General features: G+C 44.1%; 1 protein-coding gene across 2 annotated transcripts; it reads right to left on the bottom strand.

Moving 5' to 3' along the window:
* Nucleotides 1–1,668: 1,668 nt before the first annotated feature.
* Nucleotides 1,669–25,506, bottom strand: nkd2b (NKD inhibitor of WNT signaling pathway 2b). 2 transcript variants are annotated; one of them, XM_047599548.1, is made up of 10 exons: nt 25,208–25,506; nt 25,056–25,082; nt 24,866–24,957; nt 6,344–6,404; nt 5,789–5,916; nt 4,103–4,198; nt 3,849–3,990; nt 3,588–3,645; nt 3,132–3,259; nt 1,669–2,995 (listed from the first exon to the last, which is right to left on the bottom strand). In XM_047599548.1, the coding sequence occupies exons 1-10, from the start codon at nt 25,230–25,232 to the stop codon at nt 2,391–2,393; spliced, it is 1,362 nt and encodes a 453-aa protein (XP_047455504.1). In that variant the 5' UTR covers nt 25,233–25,506; the 3' UTR covers nt 1,669–2,390. The 2 variants fall into 2 exon arrangements, with proteins under 2 accessions (XP_047455504.1, XP_047455505.1); XM_047599549.1 differs by having other exon boundaries at nt 3,132–3,256.
* Between the last annotated feature and the right edge of the window lie 644 nt (nt 25,507–26,150).

The following is a 26,150-nucleotide window of genomic DNA, read 5'->3' as shown; positions in this document are numbered from 1 at the left end:
GTACAAAGTGGATATTTGCATTAGGCCGACCCTCCCCTCGCCTTTCATAGCTGCCATTGTTTGTCTCAGTCGGGGCTCGGATTCAGTCCTTCTCTAAATCCCTGACGGACGGAGCAGGGAAGGCAGCTTTCTCTGAGTCGAGGCTGGCAATTAACAAGCGCCACAAAGAAACTATTATCCCGACAGTTTTTACTCTGTTATGCATTAAATAACTCGGGTAAAACAGACCTGTGACGTGGGAACTTTCTTGCAGTAATGCAAATGACAGGTCCACATGTGTGTCACGTGAAAAAAAAAAAAAAACTCACACAATCAGCAAGAAGTGACACGTTTTGACCTCTTTTGATCTGGTTGGTTTGGGAATATATGAAATAAATGCATATGCATGTGTTTATAAACCTTGCTGCTATGGCTTCATTCTTGACTTTAGAAACTATCAGAACCAATCTCCTGACTACAAGCACATGCTATAGCTGTTTGTTGATTAATGACAACAAGACAACATCGTCTTGTTGTGCATTAAAAAGCCCGTCAGCCTTTCAGTTTGAGACTACAGCAGGTTCCCGTGGCTTTCTAGTGAAGAAAAAAGTTTGTTTACTTGCAGCTCAGACACTGTATCCTTATTTATGTCTGGGTTCATTTACAGCGAAAGCTGTAATTACCCTGTTAGCTTTCACTTCTCAATTTGAACAGACTTTATTATGGAGGTGCTCTACCAGGCAGAACATAATCAGTGAGTTCACTGAGCCTCACTTTATCCCGTTGTCTCGTAACCAAGCTCAGCACGTTACACATTATACAGCTTTCTTCTTCTTCTTCTTCTTTTTTTTTTTTTAAAAAAAAAACGACAACAACAACAAATTATATTACTAACAATAATCTGGAAGATTTAGTGTGTTTGCGTGGTATCCAAGACAACAGCAAGATTTATTTAGGTATTTAAAGGTCCAGTAAATCAGCTGGTCCAGGCCACCATTACATCTTTAGCTAAATATTGCCACCTAGCGTCCGACTGAGATAGATCAAAGACGCAAAGCCACATTAGAGAGCAGCTTTAAGGGCTCAGAACCACAGTAAAATATGTGCCTTTAAAACACAATATCCACTGAAATGACAACCCACACAGCAGGCGCATTTGAGGTCAGATCTTACAGCACCAGCAGGTGTTGCGTTGGCTGGATGTGTGGCAAATGTTAAAGGCCAGTGCACGTTGGTGAATACACTTCTGCTTTAATTAAATCACCACAAGCCATGTTGTAACTTTCAAATTATTACAACAGCTGTAGATGTTTATTGTGTCACAGATAATAACTTAGAGCATTTCATGGTCTGAATCACGTGTGCTGGTTATATAAGGAGTGATTTTGTAATGACTTACACAATAATACCAGTCTAATTATTATTGAATGCTTGATTGAATCACTTAAATTTGCATAAAATTAATTAGTTAGTGGTTTGGCTTTCCTTCATTCTCATTAAATCAAACCCAAGTGGCACAATCGGCTTCTTAGAATCTGTAATCTGAGTGTACCAACAGAATAATTACCATTTAATGTTTAAGTTTAAACAAACGGTGTCATTGGTGTTTTCTGTCATTCTGCACAGTGATAACAGACACGCTGTCATGAAGTGCGTTGTGAGGAAAAAAGGGCCGTCCTTGGAATGATATAAATGAACTATATAACGTTTATTAAAATATATAAAAGACAAAATACATATATGCATAATTATATCCATGATGACATATGCATATAGAGTATAATAATTATACAGTAAAATGTGTTAACATATATAGATTTGTTTTTATACATATAGCAAGATATTTTTGCATTAAAACTGGCAGTGGTGATTTCATACTTTTTTCCCCCAAAATAGGAAACCCCTCACTTCACAGGAGGCCTCAAAGAGAAAGAGTCCTCTGTGAAAAGCTTGAGAGCAGCAGCACCTTTACACCTGAGATCCATGTTTTGGAAAGGTCTCGCACAGAACCACATTCTGACATATAGCTTCCAGGGACTTTAGTCAACAGCTTCAGAAGAGAAAGGGCGTTTCATCATCAAAAGTCATCTGATCTGATTCTCTCTTATGTGTGAACCCTCAGTGAACGTGTGTAACGAGTGCAGCCATCCCAGCAGAAAATCTACAAAAACACTAAACCCGTGCCACAGAACTTTTGCTATTACACAACAGCGTCCCTCTGGTCCAACGATTTCCTCTGTACTTCTAATTCTCAGGATATGACCGTGTAGCTTGCAGGAGGCAAGAGAAAAAGAACCTGCACGGAGCGCAAGACGCTGCCGTGGGATGACGTTAAGTCCTTCAGACTGGTGTGGTTGGTGGTTTTTTTTTTTTGGTCCTGTACAGTTTCAGTCACTGCACACTGAAGGTGGTCATGTCTGGTGGTAATGGTGGTAATGGTGGTGGTGGTGGTGTTCGTGGTGATGGTGGTGCTCGTGGCGCTGGACCATAGGAACCACAAACCCCGGGCTCCCGGGAGGTCCAGACGCTTGCTCTCTCTCCAGGCTCGGCAGTACGGAGGGCACTGGGGGTTGCTGCTGGGGGTGAGACTGAGGGTTTTTGGATGGGGACAGGGCCTCCCGGGTTTTGGCCCTCAGGCGTTTACTGTGACTGTATTGCAAAGGATGCGGGTGGTGGCTGGAAGACTGGGCTTGGTGCGGCAAGTGGTACACATCCTGGCCTCCGTGGCCTGCGGCGCTGCCACCGTGCAGCACTGTTTGAAGGGGAGGGTGGTAGCCGTGACATTTAGTGGATTTGCCCCCTCCGCCGCCCCCGTTATTCCCTCCGCTGCCCCTGTACGTTCCTTTAGGGGACTTGACAAAATGCGTACCCTTGCTTCGAGACTCTGCAGGGTTGTAGCTGTCGCTGATGACCTGTGAGCGGCGCTGGTGAACAACTTGGGGCTCTGGTTCGTGGGACCGTGAGCGGCTCTGGCTTTGTGAGCTCCGACCATGAGCCTCCTGAGGGGGTGTGGTTCCTGAGGAGAAAAGGTGGTCGGTGGTTTGTACGATTACAAATGTTCACTTGCAGCTTGCTGTGTAATATTGGATCTTGTGAATATAGCAAATTTACAACTATAAGCAGTCTGTGAAAGAGACCACATATTCACCTACCTTCAAATCTAGAGGTGTAGTTCTCTATACCAGCCAGGTCCAGGTAGTGATTCCTCCTCTCTGTGTTCTCATCCACACAGTAATGTTGGCCCTCGGTGGCTGGAGGCTCATTGCTGTGCCCTTTGCTGCTACAAGGTGTAAAATGAGAATTGTGAGAAAAGTTTACACGCTTGTGATCAAGGGTTAGTACAATGTAACGTCAGGGAAATAAGTATTGACCACGTTTACTTATTTTTAATGAAACACTGTTTGACACAGCTTTTCGCATCTTATTATGAACAAACATTTTATTAATTCATTAAATTCCTCAAAGGGTTATGTATAACACGGTGAGTTGACCAGTTCTGATTGCAAATGAGTGGATTCCTGAATTGGAATCATGTTTGAGTTTTAAAAGCAAAAGTTTCCCATCACTGCACAGAGAAAGGCTTTTAAGCTTTTACAGAAGGTACTGACCTGATGTAGGAGGATAGACGCTTGTCAGCCGAGCGACCTTCCTCCTGGTGACAGCGCTCTGACGAGAGAAAAACCAGAAGTTCAGCAACACTCCTAACTAGGCATCTTAACCACGGGAACAAATTTAAACATCTGTAAATGCAAATATATAAACACCTCCATACAGACGGAAATTACCATCTGCTTAACAACAAAGATGCAGCTACAAAACAGTATATCGAGCTAATAAATAACGTCTGAGCCGTTTTTCGTTTGACTCACCTGCTCCTGTTTCTCTTCTGTGGCACCGGGGCTCCGGAGTGACGGTCAGCTTGACCCGCAGAGTCTTGCTCTTGTTGTGGCAGGAGTGGTTCACAGAGGCGTCCACCACATCGTAGATGGTGTGCATCAAACTCGACATGTCCTACGGCAGCAAGTAAAACACAATCTACAGACCCGCCTTTGACAAGATGACATGTAAAATCTACAGATACAGGCAGAACACAAATAAGGAAAGGAAATTATAACAAACATACCTCTTTAGTAACTTTCCCACTGTTGTCAAAGTCGTAAAGAGTGAAGATCCACTCCTGACGGTTGTCGTCCTCCACAGAAACGTCACACTCCAGGTCCTGAGGATACCAACACATATTTAAGCCTATTTAATACACAGATGTATTTATTATGTTTTTCAGGCCAAGGACCCCCGAACTGACAGAGAGATTAAGTAGAGACCCCCTACCTACTATATGCGTTCTATATTAAACTCAGCCTAGTGCTACTTATGAATACACATTACTGTTATCATTTTGCATTCAATATTAAGTTATTCATGTAATACACAGGTTCAAATATATATATTTTTTTAAACTTCAAACATGTGCAACAATAGGGTGGTGACTGAAAGAAAACGTCCTCTGCTTCCATTTATCCCACATTTAAATTTGGAAGATAAAAAATATACAAAAAAATGTCTAATCAACCAAAGATTTTGTGAGCCCCTTGCAGTAGCGGACTGCCTATTGAAGAACTATGTTCTGTATGATAATAGTGGTGAAACATAGCGGCAGCAGGGGGCAGCAGACTACAGTGGACATAACTGTGTAATTCCATAATGCTTTTCAAAAGACATCAGCAAAAAAGTTAAGAATGATTTATGACACTTTTCCACGTTGACCAAACTAGTCAACATTTACACAAATAAACATAAAGTGGCTGTAGAGACCTTAAGAGACCTGTGGAGAAAATCCAGTCTATTGTTTTTACATTGTGTATAGAGGGGATCAAGTTGGCGAGTGCTTACACTTTGACTTTCTTCCCTGAAAAATTACTGAAACCACAATTCTGAGTTACATTTTTTTTGGGCCGCAACTCAAGATTCAGATATATCTAGTAACTCGGCCATAATTGGAAGAATAAACATCTGGAACATATACACTGCTGGAGGCACGTCGGAGAGCTGACACCGTACGAAAGAGAGCGCTCATTTTCAAGAGCGGAGACCCCAGGGAGAATCCGAGCCCTTTACGGCTTTAGAACACGTCCTGAGCTCACATAACCAGCGGTGATCACCAAAGGGCACATCTGAGAAACTCTTAAAAACACGCTTAACCTAAACATTACAATCTATTTATTCTACTTATTGGTGCCCAAATTGAATCAGGATATGGTTTGGAGCGGTTTTGTGGACAGATGTTTTGCGCGCAGGGCGAGAGCTTGCAGCGGCAGCTTGGATGGAGGTTACCCGCCACCATCCATTTACTTTCATGCCCACTATATGTTTAAATAACATTCACTCACTGAAACACAGAATTGGCACATGGCTTGGCAGTGACCTTTTCTCGCCTAAAAAGAAATCCTGTCACACGAAGCAACAAACGTCCTCTGATACTTTAAGGCAGGGCTCTACAACGGTTTTCAGCCAAAATTTGAAAAATATATGTAAAATGTCTAATCAACCAATGATTTTGCGAGACTCAGACTCCCATTAATAATTATAGTCTTAAACCAGGTATGTTAAGCAAACCTTAGCACTGAATGAATGTGTACATTTCTCACAAAACAGGACTGAACTGAAATTTAAGCACAGACCTCATTATGAAAGCTGTGCACCTCTGATAGTCCCCTATTGCACACGGCTCATGTGACAAATGCGCTCAACTGTCCTGCAGTGTATAGGAAGCACTCCTAGTGTAACTGAATCCGGTCATGTTTCTACGTACATCCAGGCTGATGCGTTTCTTCCCCGAAGCTTTGTTGGTATCTCTTAGCGCCTCCTTCTCTCCATCCTCCGAGTGCATGTACTGCAGGTAGCTTTCGCAGCCCTCGGCCTTCTCCGGAGGAAGAACCACTGTCAGAACAAGAGGGCACGTTTAAGCGAAACGCGAAACACTGATTTGTAGAAGAGCAAGTTAATAAACTTTAGATTAGGGTTTCGTCTAGAAATGAGGTATCCAAACTTGACATCTCATTTAGTGCAAAGAAGGATGGACACAAAACATGACTTTTAATTGTTCAAACTGTAATTACATGGAGTTTAAATGGGTCTGTGATCCACAAGCATTGTTCTTAACTGTTTTACAGTGGTGTATTTTCTGGGGCTGTTCAAAGCCCGACAACAATTCACTGCATTGCACTTTCTGCACAAGATTCGCACTCTCACCGAGCAGAATCAACCAAAGTGAACTTTCATCTTGTTTTCTTTATCGCCTGTTACACAAAGTCAAATCTGTTTCCTGCACCATAAAATGCTGAACCAAAATTAAATCTCCACCTACCCTCTAGGGGACAGTGTTGATCTGTGAACGGTCCTTCCTTGAGCTCACCATTTGGAAACTCCTGGGACGAGGAAAGAAAAGAGAGAGATGTAAGTGAATCTACAGTTCAGACCACAGACACAGAGAAAACAAACAGTTCCAGCTAAAGCATTTCCTACTCAGATGAGCGGGAGAGGACTGGAGGCTCCGGCGCGGCCAAGCACTTTGAACATCTGCACGCTTATTGTGTTTCACTGTCTGCGACAGAGCAAGCGTGGCCACAGCCAAGCTTTTCAAGATTCCTCCAAGCCCTTCAAACGCATCCCTCACATCCATAAAAAAAACACACACACACACACACACACACACACACACACACAAAAATGCACTTTATCATCCCTCTCTCTCAGCCAACCTGTTTATTCTCATCCCACTGGACATGAGACCCGTGGAAGTTGATGCAAGTTTAGGAAAAAGTTTTGTTGTATCTCTTACTTACAACAAGGTTTAGTTTATGTGAAACGAATCTCGTTATGAGGCCTCGGCAACATTTATTTTGAATGGAGAGTAATTGCCAGATGGAAATTTCCATGCAGATAGGATGGGACTGATTAAATACACAATTCCACGGCCGTAAAACTAAACCGAGACAAAGGGGTAGAAAGGAAAAGGCCCCGCTGTCATATGTGAATAATCTATATCCTTCATAAAACAGAACCGCAATGTATTCATAACCATCCCACACATGTGCTAATGCAGAGGCACACAGAGACGGAGGCAGCAACACACACACACACACACACACACACACACACACACACACACACACACACACACACACACACACACACACACACACACACACACACACACAGAGCCTTTCTTTAATTACAACTGGATTGTGGAAACAATGAAAATTAAGTGCAGCACAGGCCCTAAACCGCAAGTATTTAAACAACAAATGATTCATCTTATTTACGTCATTCTCGGTCCTCTAAGCTGCTCAACACACACTTTGAAATAAAATCTCAACAGATTGATTCAAGGAGGCCCACTGAAACGAGGCAAATAAAAAACAGATAGATGCTAGAAAACAAAAGAACTCCATGTACCTTCAACGGAGCCGGGGCTCAAGCGGGAGCCCTAACATCTGCATGCGTTTAGGTGAACGAGCCCCCCCCCACACACCTCCTCTCTTTTCCCCTTCCCCTGTTTCTCAGAGTAATCACAGCACCAGGGCCTGTGGTTCTATTTAACAATCTCGAAGCCAGTGATTATTCCTCACTTCAGAGGATGATACCTCCAGCCTGTAATCTGGTCCTGACCTTCACCATTGAAGGGTTGAGGGAGGGAGGGGGTGGGGGGCCGGCCCGTTGAGTTTCAGGGTCAAGGCTTGGACACCCCTTGCAAATTGGCCACCGGAGACATTGAGAGAAAACAGCTCAAGAATGGGAGTCGAGCCGAGGGGTGAGGAGGGGAGGCAGAAAGGAGAGGGGCAGGAGGAAGAAAGTGGAGGAGGAGGAGGAGTAAAGGGGGTGCAAAGGGGAAAAGGAGGGGAGGAAAGATAAGAGGAACAAAGTTGGAAGAAGAGAGAGGCAGATAAGAGCAGAGGCAGAGGAGGATGCGCTTTGTGAGATAGAGCCTATCTGCTTCTAACTCTGGCCTCTGGGAGCTCAGTGGGAGACACGGAGGTGGGTTTTTAGAGGCTCTGGAAGGCTTCTGGGAGAGGTGGAGACAACTGGTACCGCTCCCAGGGCCCCAAACAAGCAGCAGTCTTTAATCATCAAATACACACACTAGAAATGGAAAGAGCGCATGTGCATCCAGTAACACACACACACACAAACACACAAATACACAGTTTCCATCTTTTGCGGTCTCTGCAGCCAAGTTGTTGTTTCCTTTCTGTACTGGATGCTTTTATCTCCCCTCTTTGTACTGCAGTCCCTTAATGAAGGGCAGTATGTAGGAAGAGGGAGTTCACACACACAGGCACCGTTCCGCGGCTCGGAGGAACATCAAAGACAACCATTGATTCTTCTCATCCTCGTCCCTGTGAGGGCACGGAGCAAGGTATGAGCACCTCTAAATGAAAGACAAGATTCAGCGTTAACTGCAACGAAACGGATCAATCGGCCGGCTGCCAAAAGTGAGACTCGAGTCGTAATTAAAATTCAAATTTCAGGAGACGTCTCGCTGGGCGCGCGGCGAAGGGGACCAACAGGGCTTGTGTTGAACACATGGCCCCCCCTCCCTCCCTCCACCCACCCACCACCGTGCTCATTACATCCATGGAGGAAGCTAATGAGAGAGCAGGCTGGGTCTGACCGCAGTCTGCAGTTTAGCGTCTAAACACATGGCATCTCCATCCATATCGCCCACGGTGTCGGGCTCGAATCTGCCCACCACATGTGTAATTAGCTGCTTTCTGGCATCTAGCGGCTCTCATTCTTTCACTATCAGATCACACGTTGCTCTGTACGTAAATCTGTTAGCATTTTGGAGCAAAGCGTTCCTTCTTTTTTCCCCCCAACAGTGGCGTACACCTGAAATCCTTCGCGTGCACGCCTTCTGCATTGTGTCATATTAGGTGAGAGGAACCGCATGTGTTGTGCGATAGACTCTTCCACAAAGCTGACAGGAAAATGATGAGGTATTAGATCTCCACTGTCCTAAAAAAAAAAAAAAAAAATGCATCGGAAATATGCGCCGACAGGGTTCCACGCAAACAGGTTCTGTGTCCCAGACGCCTTGACATAAGAGACAGAGAGTGTGTGATGTTTGTTCCTGTTTAATGCAGCAGTTCTGCCAAGCTTCCCTAAAGCCTCAGCCTACTGCCAGACTTTTATGTGGGATAGGGTAACCAGGAGAAGCTTTCATAGCTCCCTACCAGGTGACATCAGACATCCCCCAACAGTCTCTCTCTCTCTCTCTCTCTCTCTCTCTGCCTGCCTACCACCCATCCTCCCACTGGAAAACACTGCACATCTTTGTTCTCTCATCGCTCCCTCTAGCTCACCTCCTAAAATATAAGAGCACACACTTCTTTCAGTCCACCCTTTAAACCGTATGATGCGCAACTGATTCGGAAAAGCGCATCTTCAAACACAGGGGAAGGCAAAAACTGTTAACATGGCTCCTCTGGTCTCGAGGTATGAAAACTATGACGACCTGTTCAGATGCCTGGACGCATATCCAAGTACAAACATATGCTGGAAAAACACAAAAAAATAGACTATTTTGAAAATGTTTTGTTCGTTTTAAGACGCAATATGTATAAAAATAACTCATTTGACCTTAGAGAGAGGAGTGGGTGTTGCTATTTGACCGCTTAAATGTTTGAATGAAATCATTCTGTCAAAATAAAAAAGCGAGGTGCCTTTCTTTTGTTCCGCGCAGCTCCTCATCCAAACCAGGCCAACAATCCCAGTCATTTCCTTAATTTGATGCAGAGTGTGCGGCGAACAGTGGGAGTTCTCCAGGACGTGCACGGTTTCTAGAAACACAAAGTCACCTGGAACCGACACTTAAGAGGGCGCCACAGGAAAGCCTTGACGACCACCAGCCAACCAGCATTCCTGCTCTCGCTGACCATTAATTGGAGATGATTGTGGGGTTCCCCGATAATGTGAAACGAGGACTAAGAAGTATCAGTACGAGGAAAAGGAACACCGGTTCGTAAACAAACTGCGTGCTCTTGCGCATACCGGAGAATGAAACTGGAGAGGGAGAGGGGCCATTGAGAAATAAAACCCTCCATTCCAGAAGAAACCAACCTGGCCTTGACTCAAAACCAGATGTGAGCGGTTACACCGAGGGGAGGCAAAGAGTAAAAGAGAGTGAGATGAGGGGTGGAGAGAGGGGGGCAAGGGGCTGTATCTAAAATATGGGGAGCTGAAGAGTGGAGGTCAGTTGCACAACTTCTGTCTCTTGTCTGGCAAGAGAGTAAAAGAACAATAAGTTGCTCTCTTGATGGTTGAGCAAAAAGGCATTTCTCATTTCAGTTTATCACACTGAGATTGGTGGAGCAGCGATATTCAAAGAAGCAGCACTGCGTGTACATGTTATTGCTCAGTCCAAGTTAGCCCGTCTAATATTGTTCATCGTGACCACAATATAAACACAAGCTTTAAGGATGACCGCGGACTCCATCATAAACGAGTCAAGAACGTCCGTTCGCATTTTCAAGCTCAGTCTAATGATCTTGTTTAAAGTTTCTATTACAAAACAACTAGAACTTGCCTTTGTTTATCAAGTCTTGGGTCAGCGTATCAAAGCGCCCCTGACGAGTCTGTCTATGATTGGAACCGAGATCAGAGCAGAATGCCGTCCTGTCATCTGGACCGGCCCCGTGTGGCTGCGATGGCCCAGATATGGATGGCCTTTTCAGGGTAGCAGGACTCTCTCCGAGGTCAAACAGGAGGAAAAACCTCTCCCTTGGCAGGACATGAATCGCCGCAGCCAAGCCTCTTCGGCCCTTGTATAACAACAGCTGTGGTGAGAGATGAGCGTGCTTGCCCGTCTATGTAAGTGTAACATGTAAACCTCTGAAAGTCACCCGCTCCCCTTCAATCAGGAGAGACTATCTCCTAAACTCACACAAGCCCCTCTTCTCCCCTCCCCTACCCACCCCACCGCTGATCTTTCTCTCACTTTGATTATGACCTGCTGGATGGCATAAACAAAGATTGGCATCACTGGCTGGCCATCCTGCATCTGTCACCAGTGCTGTAATCACTGCGCCTTCATTAAAGCAGGCTTTGATGGGAGTCTGATGTAACGCAGTGCCCTCCTCTCAGCTGTCACATAGCAGCTACTGTAAGTACTTGGAAACCATGTGTTTCATACCAGTGACGGCATCGGGCAAATCCGCGTTAGGCAAACGTATTGAAGTATATACATCATAACGCCGCGCATGAAATTACTTAAAAGAGAAAAAAAACAAAGTGGAGGTCATGGTTGAATATTTCCAAAACACAAAAAGCTTAAGTAAGTCATAAAATCTGGTGCCACACACATTATGACTGCACTAGAGAGACCATGTTGCTGTAATTCATTGGTAACAGAGCTTTGGTGTTGCATTACACCACTACTGCATGGTGTTGTAACGCAATAGTCTCTGCGTGGACTTTTATATGACCAACGCCATGTGTTATATGCACCGAAACATTTAATGATCCACTCGTACAAAAGTTTAGTAAAATGCGTTCTTTTAACGGTCGGAAGTAACTGCATCTTTTTTCCCCCTTTTTTGGGGGATTTTAATGAGTGAAAGAGCTGAACGTTCTGCTTTAATTCAAGTCTTTAGAGGTTTAGGTTTCAAAGCGGTCAAGTCCATGCATCAAGTGTGGGCTGTTTACCAGCTCAAAGGAGCATTCCTCCGAACTGGAAAGAACGTACGCCGGCTGTTTTTCCAGACATCCATGGTTAGAACGATATATATCGACTTGCGGAGTCATCTTAAAAACTAAAGAACAATTAAGGACTGTGTGGTTTTATTCAGATTTTCTGTCAGCGCCTTGAATACAAACATCAAAGAGTCTCCGCAGAGCAAGACGTTCTGCACTTCTCTCCCAGTGGAGGATGGAAAAAGATCACTGTCAGCTAATAATCAACTCTGTTGGAAGTAAAGGTTAATTGTCTTCCCCTTCTTCTTGATGCATTCATTAATCAGCTAATGGTGGTTGATGATCACAGAGTTAAAAACTAGTTAGACCAGCCGATGGGCACAGCATCGAGAATTAAAACTACCCCCAACCACCTAATAAACTCAAATACACCAGGGCGATAGCTAACAATACGTTTCATTACCCTTTAAATGATTTGACTATTTCTTCAACTGACCTTTGGTGCCAAATCACTCATTAACTCTAGTTGTTACAATAATGAAAGGAGAGAAAAGCACATTTAAGGAGCTGAAGCAGCAAATTTAAAAATGACTTGAGCACCAGACGTCAAGAAAACGCAAGAACTAGACAGAAGACACACAGTGCCACATATTTTAGGCATGCACACACACCCTGACAAACAAGACAGACGCGAGTGCACAAGGCGACGGCATATCAAAGCCGGTGTGGGACGCAAACAGGATGTTCCTCTGTTTCTGGCCTCCATGTGAAATTCTGTAAGCTCCCGCGCAGGCCCCTGGCTCTTAAGCCCGGCCAATGGGGAGCGCGCCCAGGCCGATAAAGCTGAGGGGATTTGTTCCACATTCCACAGGCCCTTTAAACAACACAGAGGATCTCAGAATGCCAGGTTGCGGGTGAGGCGGCTGGGACGCCAATCCCCTTATGGTCCAAAGGTAGGCACTGAGTCGTATTTGAGACTGACCAGCAGGAGTGATCTAACGTAATCAGGGGTTTGGCACGAATCAACTCTTTGAATGGTCATCTCTCAGTTACAGTCAACAAGTCTTTGTAAGCGTACCTCCGCCTTGTCTGCTTCTACTGCTGCTAAAAACTATTTCAACACAATCACTCTCCCCTGTGAAGGCGCGTTTTGTGTACTGTAGTCAGCGTCAGGTTTCCAGCTGTCAGTCTAGCATTGAGATGTCAGTTGTAATTGCTCTCACCTGTGAGATAACCACCAACACCACTGTTTTCACTGCTCATTTTGTTAAGCTGCAAGAGATTTGAGTCACAGCTTTGAAAGCTGGCCCTGGCAACTCATAGGGGCGAGGTGCTGCGGTCGGAGGCTGTTGGAGCTACAGGCGCACAGTGCTCCTGTGGGTGACTGAGAAATGTAAACAAACCATGTTGGGGAAGGACAGCTGCGCACAGTGTGGAGGAGCAGGGACACTGCCCAGACTTTATATGCAGCATGGCACATAACCTGTTTTGTCTGATGTGCTCCCTCAACCTCATCAGACAAGCTCAAGTACCTCTTCATCACTAACGGTCATGTTCCAAATACAGTATGTTCCCACGGAGAGGCCGCGAACTGGCTATGATGAAAAAAAAGTTTAGCAGTGTAGCTAGTTAGCTATTTAGACCTTTAAGTATTTCATCAGTTTACTCATTACTTACGCCAAATACATCAAGATACGGTATATTTTCATTCTGTTAGCTAAACATTTAAGCCGTTTACCATTGATTATTTTGAACCACGCCACCTTACAGTTAGCTAACCAGGCTATTCTCAGATATAACTGCCAACCAATTACTTTAGCATTTTATCATAGCATTTAGCCAACCATTTCAACGATTTATCAATACAATTAGGGAACACAATTCACTTTCCCACACAATATATTGCGTGAGTTGCGTGAGTTCTTGTGCACCTATCTTTCTGAGGACCAGTTTTAGTTTTACACCATCAGAATGAGAACGCCTGTGCAAAGTGAAGACATTTTGGCAGGTCCTCACTTCTTTAAATGACTGTAGGATTAGGGTAAGGGACTTAGTTGAGAAGGGTAGGGTAAGGGTGAAGGGCTAGGGAAAGCATTATGTCAATTAAAGACCTCACAACGATAGCCTTACAAACGTGTGTGTGTGTGCTTCTGTACATATATATATATATATATATTTTTTTTTTTTTTTTTTTGGGCTGCTCACTTAAATTTGAAGTCCTCCTGCTGTTAAAGGCTTGTGGGAAGGTGGATGAGCTACCTGCTGGCTTCCTGAACATGTCTTCCAGCAGGATAACAACAGGTTCAGGGTCAAAACCACTGCTCCACAGTCCACTACTTACTGCTCCCTATGGGTAACTTACACAGAGAAGTACAGATGTATATGAGTGGTCACAAAAAAAGGAGCTTATGCTGCCGTGACCAATCAGCCGGTAATGTAGCATGAACCCTGAACACATTCATCTGGCGAGCATATTGGGCAAACAGAGATCAACGGCTGTTGTTACTGTACCATGGCTTCACAGCAACCTCAGGGGGGTTCAGGCTCGCCTGTCAGAGACAGATAAATACAGAGTTCAACGTAGTAGGATGCAACTCATAAGGAAAGCAGGCAGGCAGAACCACTAATATATCATCTGCTGCAGCCCAACTATATTCTGTGACACTTGCCAAACCTCAGGTCCCAGGAGACGCCACTTGTTTGCATAATTGGTACTGTTCCTCCTTACTATGAAATATTTAAGGCTTGAGGCCATCCCGGCTTGGATAAAAATGTCTTAGCTTTGCGGACTATGGCACAGATTTTGACACTAAATATCTTAAATTTGACATATTGAGAAAAACAGCTGCTGTCTATTCAAAGTAGCTGCACCCCTTTTATCTCTTAGCTGCTGTGTAACTCTCCATGACTGTCCAGTACCGCTGTCTCCTCAGAGCCAGCAGAGATTGCCAGTCTCAAAGACCACGAGAATTCTTTACACTGCAAGAGCAGGCTTAATTCTAAGCTGTGAAGTTCCTCACAGGCCTGGAACTGGACAGGGGGTCAACCCAGGGTCAACACCGAGTGTTTTCCTGAGGATTCCTAAAAATACACTCCCGCTGGGCACAGGAAGCAGAGGCGACTCCACGATCTTCAGACGATGTGAAGGAAGCTGGGATATGTAAAATGGGCCATTGCCAACAGGCCACTGGCTGTAATTCTCTGGCATATGAGACGCAACTTCCCATGAAAAACGGGGCAAAGTTGCAAGCTAAGGAGGAACAGATGAAATGTGGAAGAAAGAAATAAGCACACAGCCCAATTACTGATGCACCAAAATCATGCAAAGCCCATTCAGACTTCTGTTGAATTATTCTCAAAGAAAATTATCGGTTAAAAGAAAAAGTAAAGAGGATATGAGGAATTACTTTTGAAATCACAGCTACAAGACAAGAATTCTAAATCCTCCTGCAACTAGAAATACATCTAGCAGAGAATTTGAGGCCACGGTCAGCGAGACGGTAACATCTGTACTTCTTCCTTTTGGACTGAGGCTGCCATGTGTGCACTTTTTAGTGACCTGACAGACGAGCTATGTATCTGAAACACTGTTCCCCAGTGTGAAATTCTGAAATGTAATTCATCCATGGCACAAGCAGAGATCAAAAGGCTATGGTGCAGAGGGCAGCACAGCTCGGCTCCACCTCCGTTTACAGCTCAGCGTTTGCAGCGGGGCGCAGAGAGAGCTGCTGCCTTCACAGCCATAATTATGGAAACCATGCCTATGTGGCCATGAAAGAGTCTGCATTTAAACACGGGCTGCATTAGCTTAGTATTCATTTCTGTGTACATTCTTATCTTATCTGGGCATAAAGCTACAAGCCTGATGGCGTCTCGCTCTCTATCAAACAGCAGGTCTAGAGGCAGTCCACTTGAAGCACTAAGTGGGACACTTAATGTCTGATAAAAGTTCTTGAAAGAGGGTTTATGCTTCAAAAGGCAGAAGGTGCCGAAGTGGAATAACACCTTAAAGACTACTAGATAATGAGGTGCTACCAGGATACAGCAGTTCTCAAAGATGGGCATGTGACAGTGGGGGTAAAAGTTCAGATATTCTGATACACTGGCATTTTTGAAGCGATAGGATCTGTCAGGCCCGTATCAACACAAAGAAGTAGGTGCTGGTTATAAGGAAAGAGCAGGCTGAGGGACTATACATGAGAATTTTGCTGTACTCATTTGTAGACAGGGAAAAAAATGTCTTCGTTGCCATTTACTAAAGGTCTTATTTATTCTGTATTTTCTTCTTCTGTTAACTGTAATTTCAAACACATCCTGGTTCACTGTGAGATTTTCTGTAAGCACTGCGAGCTGCAAAAGTCACCGAGCAGTAATATCACAAAATGAAATCAAAGATTCAACAGAGTGCGATGTCTTTGTGATGTGCCCCCTACGAGCAGATGGTGTCTCTGAAGGGCCTTCAGCGAAGGGGGCCAGGCATCTCAAGGAGAACTGCTGTTTATTTGAAAGGAGCCTTTAGGTAAACATGTTACATGGCGCACAGGGCCAGGTCAGCTTTTGAAGTGGACGGGCTCAGGAAAGAAACGGGTGGGGGAAGAAAAGTAGGCTGCCTTCAGAGGAAATGAGAACAGAGGCCTCTTTCAGCAGTGTTTCATCCTCTCCCCTCCTTTTCTGTCACATAAAGCAAAGAGCACAAAGGGTGTTTCGGTATTTGACCAAGGCAAATTGTGAGCTTCGCCCGAGCTCATCAGTTGAATCATTTTGCAATCATCTCACGCAAATCATATTCCCCCTTTGAAAAATTACCACCCGTGACAAAAAGAACCACTTCCTTTTAATGGAGACCCATAGAGGGTTTTGATGACGGGAACAGGTTTGTGTAACAAAAGCAAGTTTTCAGCCATTCCCCATCGGAGAGGAATGTGCTGTGCAGAAGGAGGGCCAGGCCTGTGCTGTCTGCGGAGCCCGGATCCAAGCTTTGAAGCTGCTAGTGTGTTTCAACAGCTAACCATTTTCAGATGGGGCTGTGGCGTTTTATGAGCTGAGTAATAGCGATACCTACACATGTGCAGGCTTGGGGTCCCAAAGAGGGGAAGGCTCAGCTCCGAGTAGAGAGGAAGACTCCTCGGGGGTCTGGGTTAGGCTGTGTTTGATAAATCCCATGCTACGCTATTCTGTGTATGAAAATGGAAGACGGGAAGATGGATATTGTGGAAAATCTGTTCCTGAGTGAACCCGTTTTTTCTTTAATTCCATCTTGTTCAAGGTTACCTTGAATATCAAAACAAACATGTCTACATAAACCCTCGTGGCAATACTCATACCGTGAGTGCGGCGCTTGATCTATATGCAAGAAATACTCGGGAAAAGACGCAGAGACTTTTCTTCAAACAGCAAAGCATCACAACAATGAGCAACAATGCAAGTCCTACACCAGGCTTTTTCTTAGCACACAGGAAACCAGAGTTTGTGGTTTGTGTGGTGTTTCACTTTCCAGCCTCCTAGCAGGGCGTCAGGTTCATGAATGTGGAGCAGGGATGAAGTTTCGAAGCATTCAGGGGTGACCCCGAAGGCTTTTCATACAGGAACAACACAGAAAGTGAAGGTAGAAAGGGCCAAAATGAGGTATAAGTTACGTCACAACATAAAAAGCCTCAAAAGCACAAGTGAATTGGCAATTTCTTTGTTCTGCCCTTATACGTTTGTTTTTATTTCTCTCATATGAACAAATGCCGAAGTCTTCATACCTAAGACCTATAGATATCAGTATATTGATCCTGCACACTGCTATTTAATGTCCCATATGTTTGTAGAGTAGAATACATGGAGGTGCACATCTGACCTATATTGAGATTCAGCGAGTATTGAGTTTCCACTGGCTGAATTCAATGGATAACACACTTATATCCAAAAGAGGAATGTCCTGTCTTTTCTTTTTTTGAGCAAACAGAAAACCTCAGACTCCATTTCAGTCTAACACAAAATATTATACATCAATTCAGAGGCTCCCTGTGCCTTCCCTGAGCTTATGATGAGCACTGCACTCACTGAATATGTAAATAAAACTATGTAATCGATTAACAATGGATATAATGACAGCATATAATAACACCACGAATAACCATAACTGAAAAAATATAATATTCCCCTGGCTGCTCTAAGGCTTGCGAAATGAAGTCCACTTGGAAAAGAACAGGGGTTTATGTGGAAACATACCTTACACACTAAAATGTAATAACCTTTGAGTCTCCCGGTGTTTTAGTTGGCTGGGAGAGCACTAGATCAAACACAGACTTGGATCCAGCAGCCTTTGCCAAAAATGTCAGCGCTAAGCACTGGACTCCAGCTTCAGGTATTTTCTTTCCCCTGGCAGGGAGCGAGAGTAAAGACACGGACCGGCATTAACCCTCGAAGGGGCTGCCCCAAACAACCACCAGCACGCCGGCCACGCAGAGGAAGTGAGGTCTCCCTCGCTGTCATCAGTGGCCACGCACGTCTAGGTCAGGTAGTGTCATAAAAAGCTGGGAGGGGCTCTGGCCAGGAAGTTCAGATACTCAGATACGATTGCACACTTGAATACTGGCTGTTATCGGTTGCCGTAAAGCTCCACTAGTCTCTCTGAAGTGCGCACACAGATATCTCATAAATATCATGACAAGAAGTAAGTGACTTCAAAGCGGTGGCTGAGATATCTCTAAAGGCAACAGAGCTTCATTCCATATGTCTGCAGACAAGTGAGGCGATAATGAAGGAACTGGCTGTCATTTCCCTTGTCTAAATACATATTTTATTCCCCTTTGAGCTGCAAGAGAAATTTTAATTATGGCGTATGCCGTCAGATACAACCAAGGGTATCAGTGTGCGCTGATGCTGTGGCGGCATGAGAACAGTTTTCAGAATGGCATCAAACAATAAGAGCCTGTCAACAGGTAATTTATTTTCTACATGAAAGCTGAGCTATTTTTGCACTCTTCTCTCTCTTAACATATCAGCAAGACTGGATACAGTAGGATGATCTGCAGCTGGCCTGGCTAATTAAATGCCATACATCTTTATTGTAACAATGCAGCTGCATCGGTGGGGGTGCATTGCTTCAGATATTGGCGAGACATGAAATTCAATATGGGAAGTCCAGTTTTATGGCAACTGATCCAATGGCTACAGTGGTCACATCAGAAAGTAACATAGGCTTGAATCTGGCCAGATTCAACTATGTTGCCAGACAACTGGCTACCCGGCTGGGCCACCAAATGGGATTAACTCAAATTACAACTCAAATTTTTTTGTTTTTTAACTCCGGGCTACTGTCAGTCTAAACGTAGCCCTAGGGTTGTGTCTCACAAACTCATGTTCGGCCATCGACCAATCACAACGCTGCATCGTTGAATCTGCGGAAGAGTCCACCAGTGGGAGAGGGAACTCTGATTGGCTGCTCATCTTAGTGAATCAATGCACAAGAAATGGGAGAAAGTGATTTGGCATTCATGTGGATGTTACTTAGACATGTACCAGCGACCTAAACCAGACCAGACTGGCAGCAGCCATCCCCAGCAGGATGCGGCCCAACACAGACACACATACAAAAACAGTAAGCAACAGCTCAAAAAACATCACAGCACAAGGTGTTGACCTGTTCTCCAAATTCACTACATCCCAGACTGAGGCCATGTTTACACGAATCTGATTTCTGGGTGACACCACATCGGTCGTGCGCGGTTCTGCCCGCCGTCGGTGATGGATCCGGATCTTCCTGTGACTGGAACCGCAACCTTTTAAATCCAGGTCCCAGGGTGGAAAAGAAAAATACGGCTCTGCCTCTTCTTCTTTTTTTTTTGGCTAAAGGTCTCTAGCAGAAACAACGCCACGCATAGGCCTGGGACATGTACTGCAATGGTTTGACGTTTACGGAGAAACACTCAATGCGACGCCAAGGAAAACCGGACTGTTTCGTACGTGTGGACGTGACCTGATCAAGTATCTGTGGGATGCACTGGAACAAGCTTGAACCACAGAGGCCCCTCCCCTCAACCCATAGGACCCAAAGACCCCCACTAACAATGTTGTGTTGCCAGACACCACAGGACGCCCTCAGAAGGCCCACGTCCATTCACTGATGAGTCACAACTGTTTTGGAGGCACAACCACTTCTTGAATCATGAATACTACTGCCACCTCCTGCTATGAATGAGTTATTTCCTCTCACGCAGGTGCAGAACATACTAACAGTTGGCTGCTATAGTTGGCAGTGTGGTCAACTGCAAATTTTAGCCCAGACACAGCCTTTCATACCCACTTGTTCCTTACTGTTGGTCTGGTGTGTCTGGGCCTTTAGATGTGTGTCACTGACATAACTTTTTCAACAATGCACAGAATAGGGCTGGCTGTTCAGCCATGTTTGCAGTCTTTATGCTAACTATGCTAAATAGGCTACTTACTGTGAAGACTGTGCTATTGATCTTCTGAATTAACTCTCCGTAAGGATGTGATTAGCATATTTAGTATATCTGACATATCTGATTTCTAACTTACAACTGCTAATCAGTGCAGTAAAATGCACTTCTAAAGAAACTAAAAATCTAAAGGCTGAGAAGGTCAGCAGGGACCCACATTTGCCCTTATGTCCCCAATGGGTAATTTGGCATTGGTTTGTGCTGGAGGCTTGTGAACCAATGTGTGATGGCTCTTTGATGCCCTTTACTGCCTAAAGAGAGCTTTTTATGAGAACCGGCCACAAGGGAATTAGGGTGCAAGACAGCAAACTGCTTCAAAGTACTTCAGACAGTATAAATATCCTCAGGAAAATAAACATTTAATCTGCCAGCAGTGTTCTAATGTCTTTCTCCATTAGGCACAGGCCACACAAACCACGCTACGCCTCTCGCTTACTCATTCACTTACAAATATACAAACTGCGAGTGAGAGAGGGACTCGACTTCTGACTCAGAGCTGAGGCCATGTGGTGGATACACACATTCGAACATGTAAGAATGGCAAAAAAAAAACAAGCATCTCTCACTCCTGACGGGTGTCAAAGCCCACCAGGTGATGACGTTTACACTGACAGACTTGAATGTTTGTTCTAACCAAATGGCAACCAACAAAAAAAACCCCAAGAGCACAGCTTGATTTACACGTTACAGGTTAATAAAGAAGGTTAGGTGACATGAGATCAATAATCAGCTATTGTCTGTCTCCCTAAACAAAGCGGGGGACAAGGAGGATGAGGCTCCCCATTACTCCCCTTCCCCCACTACCTTCAAAACACTCAAATATCTCCCTCAAGAAAAAAACACCCTTAACCCCTATTCCTCCTCCTCTTTTCCTCTTCCCCGCCACAGCCCCTCTCCCTGCTCCAGGATTTTGCTGTACAAACCAGGAACAGATGTCTGCTGGGGCCGTGCTGAAAGACCCCGCTGTTCTGGATGCCAGCCACATGCTTTTCATTCAGAGATGAAGGCTCACAGCTCGCCTTCTTGTGAAGCCAATTTTTCTTTTTTTTTCTTTTTTTTAAAAAAAAAGGGGTGGAAAAAAACAAACTCTCCAAATGCCTTCAAGTCCCTTCAAAAGCAGTACACACTGTATATGAGCCCACCTTCTTGCCTCCTCTCCACCCTGTATTGTTTCCCAGTAGTGCCCCATCTAGGACTTTATTTTTGTTATTTGCCGCCGTAGATGCGTAAAAAGGTCACAAAGTGTTGCCGACAAAAATGTTTCCTGAAAGGAATCTCGAGGTACATCAGAGCTGCCGGGCTCCAGCATTTAGTGCGCTAACACCACTCAAAACTTAAATAAAACCACCGGTTTTGAAACTTGCAGAAGTTTAGTGAAAAAGTAAAACGTCATTTAGGGCCATAGTCCTAAAATTACACAGATATCCCAGCCTCAGATCCAAATCAAATACTGCTAACTCAAAATTAGAGTGACGACTAGAAGATATACGCAAATGTCCAGGGGCAAAACTGTCCAAACAAAACATCCATTTAGAGCAGGATCACCAAATGGGGATTTTATATAAGAGGAAAATCTTATTCACAGATTCCAAATGAACATTTAAAAAAAAAAACATTAGCTTACAATTAGTTTAGCGAGCTGCTTGGGAACTATGCTCTTAAATCCAATTTACTTTTGAGCGGTGAGTGCTATGTAACTCTCTGTAAGTCAGAATAAATTTGCGTCTTAGAGCTTTTGGCACACCGTTACATCTGAGCTTCACGTGTGATATTATGGACCTTTCAAAGAGGAACAATAAAGGTCTTTTTTGTGGGTTTTAAAATGTTGACACGCTCCCTCTGCACAGGCGAGGAAGTTGTGAGACAAAAGGCGGCGCTGAAAGGTGGAATTAGCTTGTTAATATTTGGTCATTCAAGCATGTGTGTTTGAAGCTTCAGACTAAAGCACAGCGGTTGGGTGTGTGCAAGGGTCCCGACTGTTGACGTGTCCGTGTTTCCAGAGGTGAAACACAGTGAACCTTCACAGAGCTTTAATAAGCACAGAGTTGGGAGTCATTTTATCCAGTAACTACAGACTAGTGGTTTTTTTTGTTGTTTTTTTTGTGGTAGGGTGGGACTTTGATCTCACCTGTAAAGTTTCGACATTACACCAGGTGTGTGAACAGGTACAACTTGTCCTCAAGTGTCAAAATCTTGATGACTGGAGCCAGGATGAGCGAAGCCATCCTGCTTATTCACACTCTCTTTGTCCTCTAATGCCAGACTTTAAGGAGACTTTAGAATTACAGAGTGGGGGAAACATTACAGCTGAATTCTTGAATCATGGTTTGCGGTAAAATCAATATTTAAACAGGACTTAAAATCCTTTCATCTTTTGTTACTTCTTGCTTAAGCGCAGCAAAGCATTCGGCATTTCTTGGATCAAAATGACTGATGAGATTCAGGAGTTTACACAGGCTTATGTTGGGCACACGCATGTAATTCTTCTTCTTCTTCTTCTTTTTTTTTCATGGAGGCACACTATCCTTCAGCCCATCCCCCAGGAGAAGGCAGGGGGATAGAGGAGCGAGGCTTCGGAGCCTCCGCTGATATCAGAGCCCTTTTATAACTCCCAGTTCTGCGCTTTGAAGTCACAGCCAGACAACTCAGGAATCCTACTCCCCCATTTGACAATGAGGAGGGGGAGGGGGGTAGGGGTGGTCAGGGCTAAACCGTGTGTTTGGCCAATCTCCTCCAATATGAAATCATTTTAACTGTCCCTGCAGCTCATCAACCGAGACCTGCTGAGGACCATGTGCTAACACTCAGATAATGTGGCTAAAATGAATCTAAAAGGTTCCTTTAAATCTTCACTACGATTACATATTACTTATTTAATCATGCAGTGATCTAGGAAGCCATAATCCAATAATTATATCTGGAAACGTGACAAGGTAACAGGATCCGGGCGATGATTTAATTTCTCCTATCAGATATACTGTAAATGATATCTGTGTCTGAAGTCTACGCTATATATTCTTTTTGACGGGAAGCCATACGGCATAAAAAGAAAGATCCCCGGGGACATCATCTATCTTTACATTAATGGAGCTATAGGCTCATTTCAAAAAGCATGAACAGAGCTGTCACTGCAAAGGAGCAGGCAGTTGCATGCAGCCATGCAGCAACACAATAGAGTTCCCTTACGCAGAACATAATTGTCGTATCACTTTCATTCCTGACACTGGTTTATTTAGCAGATGATACCGTATTAATGCTGCACTGAACCCATATTTGCGCTGTATGTAAGTAATTGCTTTTTTCTATGAAGTGCACGGAAATACAGAATGACTGAACAGAATACGCTCTGAGGATCGGAAACAAGGCGCCAAACGTTGTGATGTGCATGTGTAATATATCATCGTATCAGTGAGAAAGAACGCTTTCTGACAATCACTGCTCAGTAGAATTCACCACAAAAACACACCACGATCCATCCTGTATATGCGAGGACACATATGCACTTTGTTTAGTCCAGCTCCTCTCAATCAATCTTAACTTAAAAAGAAAGCACGAGAAAGCAAAGGCCTGGTGAGTTAAACGCTGACAGTCCTCCAGTTTTGGTCCGCAGACGAGCCTCTAATGTAACCAACTAATGACACAAAATAAATCAAGGGCATGACTTTGATAGAGGCGAGGGTGGAACCCTACGACTAATAAGCGCCAAGCTTGTGCCTTTGGTGGTTTTCCTTCAGGGGAGTGTGAACTCAAGGCTCCTCTGAAGCAGAGTAAAGTTCTCTTTTAATTTGCCATGAGTGGGCGGTTTATGGCCCTGATATAATCCATAACTCTTCCACTATTACAGCCACCTACCTCACAGATTGTCAGTACCTCTGTGTGAACTTCTTGCAGTGTCTGTCTGAGAGCTCAGGACTCCCGCACCCCTCAAAACGACATGCTAATTGAAGTGATGTAATGTTATGCCACAGCGGGCTGCCCACTGGGAGCCACACTAGAATGGGAGGCATTCAGGAAAAAGACACAGCCCTGAGTCACGATGCCAGCAGCCGCAAGAGCAAACTTTATATCCCTAAGTCTGAGAAACGGCTACCTTTCCATCCAGCTTGCGTCTTTCTGTGTGCGCGTGAACCGCTCTGCCAAGCCGCTTCACACACAAGGCTCACGGCTGTCATAACCCATCCAACGGTGCTGGCAGGGGAATAACCGCCGCAGTGTTGTGCCAGTGCCAGACATGACAGAAAGAACAACAAGCTACAACTCTGCAAAGACATCAGCGTGTCTTCACACATGCCCGTGAATACAGTTTGCTTCCACTTAAGAAATTCTCAGATCATCTTTCAAGAAAGGGGGAATGTAACAGCTTCACCCAGACAACTGTGAAGTGCTTGACAGACCCATCCCACCAGGAAATGCAAACACACACACATACACACACACACACACACCTGGCACGCTTTTTTTCTTCTTCCAGTAATGACTTTTGTTAATGAAAAACTGTCAGTCACACACGCGTGACATAATGCAGAATAATAATTATTACATTTATAATCCACAGAAACAGAAAATAATGAAGCAATCTTCAGATTAATACATATTGTTTTAATTTTACTATTGGAAACGTTTTGTGGTCATGTTAAAACTTTTCACACATCTCACTAGGCATAAAAGAAGATATTTAACACCGCTGTGGCTTTTCCATTTAACTAGTGTCAGAATAAGATCAGATGTTTGTTGCTTGGTGTTACCTGCATGCTCTTCAGCTTGTGGTCAGTCGCGCTGTACCGCTCACATTCCTCCATCCCTCTCCTCAGGAAGGCGTTCACAACAAAACTGTCTCCTGGGACATGAAGAACACACACGGATCACATCTCTGTCCTATGGTTTACTGTCAGACCATCACCATTCATGAACCTTCATCGTGATTTATCCTCTCACCTTCAGGGTTTTCTCTGCGCTTGCACGCTTTTAGATCACGAGCCACGGGGGTGTGAATGAAACAAACAGGCATTAGTTTTATTATTACAATCATTAATGTGAAGAAGTAGAAGAAAATATTATTAAATGCGTCCAGCTGAGGCATTTCTTACCATGTTTTGACTGAAGTTTGCCCATTCTTAAGTCCCTTCTTCCGCGGATCACTAAAGGTAGACTCCGAAACCCGACCAGGATAAAACAGCCGCTCACTCTACATGGTCACATTGTGTTTGTTTTGCGTGAAGAAAAGTCCAACTTCATCCAAAGGCTGGTAATGGAACCGCGCGTTCATTGAAGCATCAGTTGTCGATGAGGTGATGCGAGAAAAACGAGTAAAATGATCTGAGAGGGAGACGGGGCGCAGTCGCTGTCCGCCTTCGGGCTTTACTTCTGTTCAACTGATGAGGAAACGCTTGAACACGGCGAAGGACCGAAGAGCGAGAGTCAAGTTAGAAGAAGACGCGAAGCACATCCGGTTAAAACAGTTTAAAAAAGTAATAGCCGCGCCTGATGAAAGTTTATAACCTCTCAATATGTAGTAAAAGGGTGCGCAGACGTAAAATATTTATGGAGTAACACACACACACACACACAAAAGTAGACACAGTTATTAGATTTGTGTCTTTTTGCCCACTCTTCCATATTAGTTACCCTTTATTGCTACTTCAGTGTGTTATTCATCAGCATTAATTCACTTAACTTCAATAAAGCATCAAGAGTTTTAAACAAATACTAATTTACACAGGTTATTATTTTTCTTTAAAAAAAACCCCTAAACAATAGACTTCATACTTAAAACAACAGACATTTAGTCAAACATTTTGTAAAAGTCTGCACATCAAATACTCCCTTTTCTTTGATGAGTGCATAATCCACGATTCAACCTGACCAACACCCTGGTGAGATTTACAACTTAAATATATATTAAGTCTGTAAGCAATGCGTTTTGTAGTGGCAAAGTAATATATATATTTAAAAATATCTACCAAATTTTACAATTATTTTGAAAAGAATCCTTCCCATTTTTTTCCGGTTGTAGTTTTCTTACAACTTGAC

Source organism: Mugil cephalus, chromosome 11 (genome assembly GCF_022458985.1).
Source record: "Mugil cephalus isolate CIBA_MC_2020 chromosome 11, CIBA_Mcephalus_1.1, whole genome shotgun sequence".
Taxonomy (NCBI): Eukaryota; Metazoa; Chordata; class Actinopteri; order Mugiliformes; family Mugilidae; genus Mugil; species Mugil cephalus.
This window is presented reverse-complemented; position numbering and strand designations above follow the sequence as displayed.